Here is an 11574-nt window from a genome sequence, read left to right on the forward strand (position 1 = left end):
TCCTGCACAGTCCTGTTCCCCCCCCCTCCCCGATGGAACTGTTATGGCGCGGGACGCACCGTCCAGGAGGGGGGCGATCTGTCATGTGTATGTTCCTGTTTGCCCTTATTTGGTTCTTCCTGTGTCCTGTCCTCATTTGTTATCATTTGTGTCCAGCTGTGTTTGATTAATTAGTTAATTTGTTCCTAGGTGTGTCCCATTGGTGTCTGTGTATTTATAGTGTGTTCTGCCCCTTGTTTCCCGTGTGCTGTTAAATGTCATCCGAGTTTAGCCCAGGGAGGGCTCCTGTCCCGAGTTTAGCCCAGTGAGGGCTCCTGTCCCTGTACTTAGCCCAAGGAGGGCTCCAGTCCCTGAATCCCCTCGAGCGCCCTCAAGTGCCCACTCCTCCAGAGTGCCCCCCAGGATTCCTAGTTTTCCCCAAGAAATTTTTTTTTTTAGGGGCCATATATCCGTGGCCGAGCCGGCTAAGGCCACGGAAGATCCGTCATGGCCTCCTGAGTCCCCTGCTCCGCAAGGCCACGGAGGATCCGCCATGGCCTCCTGAGTCCCGTGATCCGCCATGGCCTCCTGAGTCCCCTGATCCGCCATGCCTCCCTGAACTGTCTGCTCCGCCATGGCTCCCTGAGTCCCCTGCTCCGCCATGGCCAGGAGGGGGGCGATCTGTCATGTGTATGTTCCTGTTTGCCCTTATTTGGTTCTTCCTGTGTCCTGTCCTCATTGGTTATCATTTGTGTCCAGCTGTGTTTGATTAATTAGTTCATTTGTTCCCAGGTGTGTCCCATTGGTGTCTGTGTATTTATAGTGTGTTCTGCCCCTTGTTTCCCGTCTGCTGTTAAATGTCGTTCCTGTGTTTTGTAATCCTTTTGTTTATTTTTAATTAAATTCTAGTTAACGTATTCTCCAGCGTCTCCTCTTTCCTTCCTCCCCGAGTGACCGTGACAACTATTTGAATGTATTGCAAAATGTAATTTATTCCTGTGATAAAACCTGAATTTTCCTCATTACTCCAGTCTTCAGTGTCACATGATCCTTCAGAAATCAGTTCAAAAGAATATTTATTGGAAATAGAAAGATTTTTAAACATTATAAGTGTCTTAGTGATCCTTTTAATCAATAAAATAATTTATTTAAAAAAAAAAAAAGAATACCACTAACCTGAAACGTTTGAACGCTACTGTGGATTCACATCAAATTCAATTGAGATTCTACATCCTGTTTGTTACCCCAATTCAAATGTAATCCAAATTCAAGCATTCTAAATGTAATTCAAAATGACGCACAACAATCGCATTTAAATTCACAAGTGAGTGTAAGTTACAGATCTGTATGCGTACAGACAGCAGTGTTTGACATAATGCTAATCATAATATCACTTTGACTTCTCACAGCTGTAAACTACAACCATGCATGTAACACGGCATGTTCCAGTACAGTACATGGGCAGAGTGAGGCCGGCCCTAGTCCTGGGACTCTACCCGCAACAGCTCTTTAAAAACATAGATCGGTAAGTAATGATTTTATGACGGATCTCAGCGAAGGCCTGAATGAGTTTAAGCTCTCAAAAGAGCAGTGAAAAGCATGGTGTGAATGCGGCCATAGAAGCATTAAGAAGATAATCTTTCTTCAGTCAGCAAGTGCCGCAGGAACCTGGGACGAGCCACTGACAGCTCCAACAAAGCTGTGAGAGGGGAAACCGAGGCACACCTTGTCAAGCCTTAATTTGCTTTGATGCATTCCCCGCTGCCCCGAGCCATCTTGGCATGCAAGCTGAGACAGATGTTGCTCCTGTACGCCGCATCCTTACAGAGAGCTGCTTTTGTACGCCGGCGGAGATCATATTTAACCCAGCGTAGGGGGAACAAAGGCCGTCTCTGTGTGTGCTGGCTCTCCCTGCGAGCTCTTCGGGCCTGGGATGACAGATAGTATCTGACAGGCTCACATGAGTCGTTTTAACAAAAGGATTTTCTTTTTCTTTACTTTTTTGGATCCTGAAAATTACAGTACGCTAATAAACCCTAATCCCGAGCCGGGAATGCTGTGTTTTGGCTGCCGTGAGTAATCTGTTGTAGTGAAAAGATGAAGATCGGGAGCAAACCTGTCTCGCTGACAGAAGGATTATTAGGCTCTATCACAGCTCAGATACTGGCGGGTTCAAATTGTGTTGGATCCCAATAAAAGGGACGAAAAGAGGTTAAATCTGTCTAAAGCAGCCAAGAGCTGAAAGACACCGAACTTCAAAGGACATGTGTGACAAAACGGAAAGTGAAAGACGTAAAAGAGAGAGACAGCGATGGAGAAGCGAAACGCAATAAAATCTGTGCAGATGTGATGGGCCAAAACAGTATTTGGAAACAGAAGTAAAATGTCTGTTTTTGTCTGTATCTGTCAAATTCTGCACAATCTTGTCTCTTAACTAACCTTTTTCATCGTTTTTGGTTAGTGTCTTTTAATCAACTGGTGATTTGGTCATTTTTAGTTAGGGCTGTTAGCTGTTAGCTTTTAGTTCGATTTTAGGGATTCATTCGAATTTAATGTTTTGCCACGATTTTATTTTTTAGAAATCGAGGAATCACGATTGAATAGAAATATTACCAAACGTTAGAAATAGACACTTTGACAATATGCCAATGATAACAGTAAAGAGAAAAGATTGACCCAACCGCATGTCGGCACATGTGATTAACCGCTCACGCGTGACACACTCTGTGAAGGACCATAAGTACAATATATCGCTAGGTGACATTCACACAGAATTCACTTTTGTATTGACAAAGATGTGATGAGGAATAGGAAAAATGTTTAACTTGAGCGCAGCGTTTTTATAATGCCGTTTCATCCATGAGATGCTGCAAGAGATGCGAGTGCAACAGTCAAACACATCCATGTTTACATAGAAAAAAATCAATAAAAAAAAGCAGCTCAATCAAATAAAAAACCTGTAAAGAACTACTACTATACAGTATGTCTGATATTTCATGTTTGCATCATGGTGATAGGTTGAAAGCTGCTGTTCATTGTTTTTACAGAACATTTATAGTAAATATTTGTCTACTGGTGTTATACCTTCAGTCATTTTGAATCTGAATTACCTTGACTTTTGATAATTTTTTAAAGCATTTTCCTTGTATTATTTCTGAACATATAGTACAAGATGTAGTTGTAGTTCATGCATCTTTTCTGCAAAGATATTTAAAAAGTGATTTGTTTAACATTTACATCATGTTGACAACTTTATGTGTGGTGCACTTAGGATAGAATTTTCTTAACTAGAGGGTTAATAAAGAAAAAGTTACTTGAATCATGTTGTAGTTACAGTTTCAAGTTGACTAGTTAAAAATGGTAAAAATCGAGAATCGGCCAAACGCTCTGAAAAAAATCGAGATTTTATTTTTTTGCTGTTTTAGTGAATGCATGAAGCTCTGCTCAAGTTCACACTTGAATGTGAACTTGAGTTCCATATTTGCTCATCAAAGCGTGATTGATAAGTACCTGGTGACCAGCACAGCCACGTCCACAGGAGGAGGATCGTCTCTGCTCCCAGGAACGTGATTGTTTCCCAGGTATCGTGCGCCGTATTCCTCATGCTGCCAGTGACAGAAGCTCTCCAGGGCTTTTTCTCCATGGTGGCCCACCTTCAGCTTTTCCTAAGAAACACACTAGACAATTAGAATCTGATTTACAGACTTCAGCAAAACTTTAAATTAGATACTTCCCACTGTATTTGTAAGAAGGTCTGTAGTAACATATTCTTCTGTGGTCATTTGAACACGATCAGAGCATTAAACGTCAGTCAATTCACCTTACACGCAACTGAACTGTGGGATTTTTTTTTTCTTTAAAACAGTAAGACATAATGAATGGGCTGTAATTCTGTCTCACACAGCCTCATTTTCTTTAGCCTCAAATTAAATATGACAGACTCCCAGGGACAAACAGTTTACACTACTAGTCAGTGGATTTTACTTTAAAGACCCTATAAAACTGATGAGAGTAGTATTTCCTATTGAAACAGTAAAAGAGGCACACAAATCAAATTTGGGTTTAAAGAGCCTTTAGATGATAGTGTTTACATGAATCATGATTTGCTGCTTTGCTACTTGCTAGTCATTAGAGAGAGTTTTATTGAACAAATGTTTGTTGATAGTAAATGTTTCTTGAGCAGCAAATCAGCATATTAGAATGATTTCTGAAAGATCATGTGACACTGTGACTCCCGCTGACATGAAGTGGGATTTGTTGATTCATCGATCACACAATGAAATCAACAGGGTTTTGAGAATTGCTGTTGTACGTGAAGACAGTTTGTTTCAAGCATCAGAGACTGTAAGTCCAAAGGCTTTGCCCTGAAGCATCACTACATATTTACACTAATGGCTATTCAGTGACGTCCTGGCATACATCATTTCAGACTTTTGAGGTGAGCACTCAAAAAACCTTCTGGCAGACTCTCCGGAGCCTTTGGAGAGAATGAAATCCAGCAATAAAATGAAGGGGAAAACCGGTTGTTAAACACACACACACTGAGCGAGGATAACATCACAGGGATAAAACATCAAGGGAGCAGATAAATGGCAGGTTGAGTCATGATGTACATAGATCTGGATGTTGATCTAGTGTTTGTACACTTACTGGACGGGTGTGCAGGAGAACCAACTTGGTGACCCGGATGTGGATCCTCACACCCAAACTCTGGTGTTGAAACATGTTATACACCTGTAGAGAGAGAACGAGACAAGAGAATTAACTTTGACTTAAAATTCACTCAAAATATTTTAAAATGGAAAACATGTAGTATCAGTAGTAAGTTTCAGTGGATTTCAGTAGATTTTTAGACAAAAAGGCAAGCAAAAATGTGTTCATTGCCAAGAGCACATGTTATCAGCTGATGTTGATATCAAAATAGCCCAATATCAGCTGATTCTTTTGGCCTAGCTGGTATATTGAGCTATTCAGTACCATCTGAAAAAACATTGTAAACTGAAGACATTGTTTCTGTGGGTTTCACAACTCTGTCTTGTGACTTGAAAATATGAGTGTTAATGCAAAAATGATATTACAGTTGGTAAGTTTGATTTAATGTCTATTTAAATAAATTGATTCAAAACACTGATTCAATGATTAATTTGCATCATAATTAAAAAAGTGTCTTTTTTTGTTTCTTAAGGCCCGTTCACACCAAGAACGATAACTATAAAGATAACTGTAAAGATAACGATATTAGCGTCCACACCAGCGAACGATATCGTCTGTTTATTCTAAGCGCACGCTCGTCTGCAGCTTTAAATTCTCGAGCTCGTTACAGCAGGATGGATTCTGATTGGCTGTCAATTTTTTATCATTCATCAGCTGGAGAAAAATCGTTTTGAAAGTGATTCCAACTATATCGTTTCTCTTTGTCTTTATCGTTATAGTTGTGGTAGTAGCTATTCTTTAATATTGAGAACGATTTTTAGAACTATATCTTATTCGTTATCTTTATAGTTATCATCCTTGGTGTGAACGGGCCTTAAGGTGCTGGTCACGCTGAACGCAACAAATTTTGTACAACGGAGCAATGTAACTTTTTATCGTTATCTTTATTGTTATCGTCCTTGGTGTGAACGGGCCTTTATAATGAAAAACTGTGGAAAAATATGCCTGGGTTGTTTAAACAAGAATTTTACAGTATTTTATAAAATATTATGCAGTATTTAATTAATTGTATTAATTTTATTTTATATATATTTTTATATTTTATATTCTATTTTTATTTCCTCAGGAAATATCAAGAAATAATGTTACAAATATTTATTCATTTATTTAATTAATTATTTATTTAAATTCTATTAATTTATTTCAATATTATTACAAATATTCATTTCTTTATTTATTCCACTTTTCAATTCAACAGAAAAAGCTTATCTTTGTGTCATTTCTAATATCTGCCTACACCTTGTGTGAATATAGCACAATTTTGAGTAAATATTCTGTAGAAGCATCACCACTTGTTATTGAAAAAAAAACACATTGGCAAAGCCAAATCGCTAAACAATAACTTTTGAAATATAACATGTATTATCTCTACATGAAGGAAGATAAAAGAAGGGATAGAGGTGTTTGAGCTTTCATCATCCTCAGAGATGTAAGCTGTGTGATTCACAATACCATAAAAAAACATTACTGACTATTGTAGAATAAAAACCAACAACAATTCCATGCGGGATGAAGTTAATGAAGAAGTATAGAGCTGAACTGAAGGGAGGATTCAGATATTGATGAGTAACCGGCATCTGGAGGAGAATCGCAGAGACTGATTTGAATAACAGCACAATTTTCCACAGCGTTGTCGAACTCGCTTGTGAGGAATGTAAATCTAAGAACATCAGGGAGGACAAAAGGAGGTGTACTTTCTTACCAAATCACACACATCTGGGCAATTCATTCATTTTTACATTAATCTTTATATGACTCACCATTGTCATTAGAGATACAGTAGAAAGGGCCGTTCTTGAGTTGATAAACTTTGCTTTACCGCAGCAGATGCAGTGAGGTGTTGTTGTGTGGACTGTTTTACAGATCAATATTCAGTTTGTTTGTACTTAATTACGCAGGCCTGCTTCCAGACGCTCGCAGCAAACACTGTGTTTACGAACCTGTTCTGAATGAGCAACTTGATAAGAGTGAGGTCATTCACTCTGGGACACGACTGAAATACACAACTGAAGATGATTTTTCTTTATTCCTTCCTTTCAAACCTACACAAACAATCTCATAAATCTGAACAATCACAAAAGTTGTTAGGTAAAGTCAATAGAAAGTAAAATCAGATATATATATATATATCACCTTTATTTCAACTAACGAAGAACATTTTTAATACTTTTACTTTTAATTCACAAAAAAACACGGATTTATATGCAATTTCTCTAATATCACAAATCTCTTTCATTTTCAATTTTTCCAACCTCTCCAGCAACTTGACTCCATTCTGAAACAACCACTTCCAGTCCATTCAATCCCAGATGGATTAAATCAAGTCTCGTCCAACATTTTATTAACTCAATATCGTTTCGCTCAGAAACATGTCAAATTATGGAAATAAAAGGGGTTTTAAATTAGGTCTTTGCCAAGATTGTATAAAAAATAAGGGTGAACGGCATTTCTTAGCCACAACACTAGCAATACCCACTCCTACGGTAAACAGCATTTTACAGGTGCATTTACTTTAAATCTTTTACTAAAAGATTATGATTTAAATTCTGACTGGACACCTCAACTGCTGCTTTCTGTACACAGACAGCACACACATTTTTGGAACAGAGGCCATGTGATAAAACAGAGGTGTGTGTGTGTGTGAGCTGCCAACTCATGGATGTGTGTCTCACACTCAGCACAGCTGCGGTCAGCAGAGCAAATGTTACGCTCAACTACTATCTATCTCTCTGTCCTGTATTATGAGCCCATTCTCTTCTTGCCAGGACTTACAGTGTCCAAATGCTCTGTTACGTGCAAAATATGCAGTTTAGGCATATATTTAAACCATTTGTCAGTATAAACAAAATGCACGGCAAATACACTAGCGTAGGCCAGCGCTTCTCAAATGGTTGTTCTGACAGTCAGCAAAAAAAAACAAAAAACAGCTGAAAGCAAATAAGATACAACTAACCATGTAATTGTTGATAGTTAATACAGCAAAATAAAACGCTGATAAAACTCTGCCAATATCTTTTGCTGTTTGATGCCTGTGCCTCAAACTCAGCAGTATTTTATTGCAAATTAATCTGTTACCAAGCAGAAGCCAAATTAGGCAGATGGCGACATGGACAGGTTGCCTGACATGCCCTCATCTGTAAAAATCATGGACGCAAAGTAAAAGAAAACACGGCCCAGGCTGAATTAAATACTGGTTCACACATGCAGCATGAATAAACATTTGTAATGACCACAATGTGTTTATTTATTATTGGCTGTCGAGAGCATGACACCATCAAAATTCATTTGGAAACCAAAATTGTCAATTTTCCCATTCAGCCAGTGTCATATTGTTGGGCCTACTTAGTTTTAACCCTGTAAAGACCACTGTATCATATTTGATATGCAAATTTCTGTAACACTTTAGTTTAGGGACCAATAATCACTATTAACTAGCATATTGGCTGTTTATTAGTACCTATAAAGCAGTTAATAATGCCTTACTCCTGCATTACCTTATTTTAGATACCTTGATCTTATCCAATACCTCAACTTAACGACTACCTTACTAACTATTATTAAGCAGCAAATTTAGGTTTAGTTTACGGAGGCAAAAGTCGTAATTAATAGTTAGTTAGTTAATAGTGAGAATTGGCCCTCAAACTAAACTGTGAGCCACATTTCTAAGGCCAATATAATCAAAACTTAACTGAAAAAACTGTTGCACAAGGGACTACTGGTCAGACATTTTTAGAACACTTTCACAGGCCCTTAACACTACCCTTGCCTCTAACGTATTGACTGTCCTATTTGGCCTTCCCCCAGCTTCAGTTGTATCATCCACAGTGTGCTGCATCATTGCCTTTACCACTTTGTTAGCTAGGCGTGCCATCCTCCTTAAATGGAAACATGCCTCTCCCCCATCACATGATGATTGGATACGAGAGGTATTGCAATGCATCCACCTTGAAAAAATCAGACACTCTTCCAAAGGATCATTGAGATCCTTTTACAAAATATGGAGCCCTATATTGGGCACTATTGAGAACGTAACTGTAACATCTGGACCTTCTCATTAGAGTCTTAGTAGGGGACCATTTGACTAAACTTGAATTGTGTTTTTTTTCTTTTTTGTGTGTGAGGCCTTCGGGAAGGGTTGTGGGTGGGGGTTTTGTTGTTCTGTTGATTTCTTTTGTTTCTTGTTTTTTCCTCTTATCAGACATCCTGTCTCATTTTGTAACTGAGATAATACATTTTATATGTCTGCAAAATTTAATACAAAAAACCTGGATTAAAAAAAAAAAACTGTTGCACACGTGCCTTCTGTCTGATAGTTCATACTTTTTTAGCAAGTAAAAGGCCTTTCAGTGAAAACAAAAACAAAACTTTTTTTATATTTTGAAACCGTTCCATTTCTAAATATTTGATTATTCTGACTACTATTTCATATGTCAAGCTTTATAGAGTTAAGGACATTTTTATCTTTGTGCAAAATCTAGGTCTTGAAACAAAACCATTTGAGAGCATCTCATAGATCACTCGCACATCACAACCTCAGAGAGCTCATGGTAGTTCTGTCTTGAAAGGATATACATTTTGTTTAAAACCAATTCCTTTATGGAGAAAATTAATTGGGCATTTGCTTTTTAACACGATTGTGGAGGTTTACCACGGTATGAGACTCACCATGTTCATGACGGTGAGCAGGAAGCGCTGGGCAGCCTCAGCTCCGTGATACTGCACCATGTCAACGTCGGCCACCACGACCGTCTCCACCGTGTATTCTCTGCTCAGCCTGATGGCGTTCCTCCTGCCACGGACCTCCTCTGCTCCTTTTGCCCTTTTCTCTTTCTTCCTGTCTAACACACACACAGATACACAAAAGCACACACAAGAACTGTTAGGCCTGAGAAATACTGTACACTAATGTTCAAACATTTGAGTTGGTAAGATTTTTTTATGTTTTTGAAAGTAGTATCTCATGTTTACCAAGGCTGCATTTATTTGATCAAAAATGCAGTAAGAACAGTAATATTATAAAATATTATTGCAATTTAAAATAACTGTTTTCTGTCAGGATCCTGCCCTGGCAGTCTTGTCTGTCCTGTCTTTGTTTAATGTGTCTTTGTATATTTTGTGCCTGAGCACATGGCTGTGTCTTTGTTTGTGTTGGCCATGTGCTCCTCTTGTCCTTCCTCCTCGTTTTCAATCACCACGCCCCCTTGTTTAGTCCTTGTTTGTCCAATTGTGTTCACCTGATCCTCGTGTGCTCTACTCCCTTTTTATTGTGCTCATTTCCTTCTGGTTTTTGCTGATTTGTTTTGTATGCCTTGTGTGCATTCTCCTTGCTTGTGTCTTTAGTCTTGTTAGAACTTGCTATTCAGTATATTGCATCCAGTCTAGTTTCCCTCTTGTTAATTCTAGTTTTTATTTGTTCCCGTGTTTAGTCTATAGTCTAGTTCCAGTCTTTGTGGTTTAGTTCCTTTATTTTAGTTATTGATCTTTTTATTTTTGTCCTTTTTATTTTCTTTTTTTTCAGCAAGGTTGCCGTCTTTATTTATTTTTGTTTGTAGTTCTAGTCATTTATTCCTAGCTTTTTCCTTTTGTTTTCATAAGTTCGTTTATGATTTATTTATTTTTTTTACTTTTGTTTTTCCTTTCAGTTTTATTTCTTGTTTTATCTCCCTAGTCATAGTTTTGCAAGTTTTTACTACTTTTGATCTGTGTCTATCTCTTGTCTCCTGTTGTCTTGTCTTTGTGTGTGTCTGTCGTGTTGGTTCCTGCCCTGCTTCCTGAGTCCTCCCTGGTCGCTGATTCTTCTGACCTGACAGACATTTTGGTGCTTCAAGAATTACCATCCCCAGGGCCAAGCCTGTGGTTCTTTGAGCTGCTAGTCCCCTTTTGCCACCGAGTCTGGAGCTACCCCCATCCCCGACCAGCCTGTTCTCCTGTCGTGTGCCCTGCCCTATTGTGTGGACCATCTTCCTGCCTCGTCCTTTTGTGTTCCCATTTTTGTTAAACTGTTTCCCCCCCGTTCATTCTGCATCTGGGTCCTCCTTAGCCAAACTGTGACGGTTTTCTAATTTCATATATTTTAAAATCTAATGTATTCCTGTGATGCAAAGCTGAATTTCCAGCATCATTACTCCAGTCTTCAGAGTCTCATGATCCTTCAGAAATCATTCTAATATGCTGATTTGCTGCTCAAGAAACATTTCTCATTGTTAGTTAAAAACGGTGCTGTTTAATATTTCATGTTACATCTTTTTCAACATCTCTGACGAAAATAAAGTTCAAAAGTACAGCGTTTATTAAATTATAAATCTGTTGTAACACTATGAATATATTCTTTACTGTCACTTCTGATCAATTTAATGCTTATAATAAAAGCATCATTTCTTTAAACCCCAACTGTCGAGCTATAGTGTACTTTATGCACACATGAATGCTTGATCCACACATTGCAAGCATGAATATTAAAGGGATAGTTCACCCAAAAATGAAAATGTGATGTTTATCTACACCCAGGGCATCCAAGATGTAGGTGACTTTGTTTCTTCAGTAGAACACAAACGAAGATTTTTAACACAAACCAACCAAATTAAACCCTGCGGCTCGTGACAATACACTGATGTGTAAAGACACAAAACGATCGGTCTGTGCAAGAAACTGAACAGTATTTATATCGTTTTTTACCTCTGATTCACGTAATATCCGAACTGTTCGAACTGTCCTGAGCGGTGGCGCGTTCTCAACAGCCGGCGCCTGACGCGTCTTCTTTTTCTTGCTTTATGCGGATCGCAGACTTATAAGTGCATTACCGCCACCTATCTCTCAAATGGACCATTGACACTCTATCTACAATCTCAATTAGGAGTGTCAATGGTCCACTTGAGAGATAGG

At 38.5% G+C, this 11574-nt stretch overlaps 1 protein-coding gene across 1 annotated transcript in view; it reads right to left on the bottom strand.

The window, feature by feature from the left end:
- The window catches only part of LOC107692780 (A disintegrin and metalloproteinase with thrombospondin motifs 17-like), a 147808-nt gene that overhangs the window by 106588 nt on the left and 29646 nt on the right, over positions 1-11574 (bottom strand). Inside the window, exons 4-6 of the mRNA XM_016492003.1 lie at positions 9358-9530; positions 4630-4713; positions 3490-3644 (exon numbers count right to left, since the gene is read on the bottom strand). Of these exons, the coding sequence (XP_016347489.1) occupies positions 3490-3644; positions 4630-4713; positions 9358-9530 (412 nt within the window). The remainder of the gene's footprint in view (positions 1-3489; positions 3645-4629; positions 4714-9357; positions 9531-11574) is intronic.

Source organism: Sinocyclocheilus anshuiensis, unplaced genomic scaffold (assembly GCF_001515605.1).
Source record: "Sinocyclocheilus anshuiensis isolate Anshui unplaced genomic scaffold, SAMN03320099.WGS_v1.1 scaffold45, whole genome shotgun sequence".
Lineage (NCBI taxonomy): Eukaryota > Metazoa > Chordata > Actinopteri > Cypriniformes > Cyprinidae > Sinocyclocheilus > Sinocyclocheilus anshuiensis.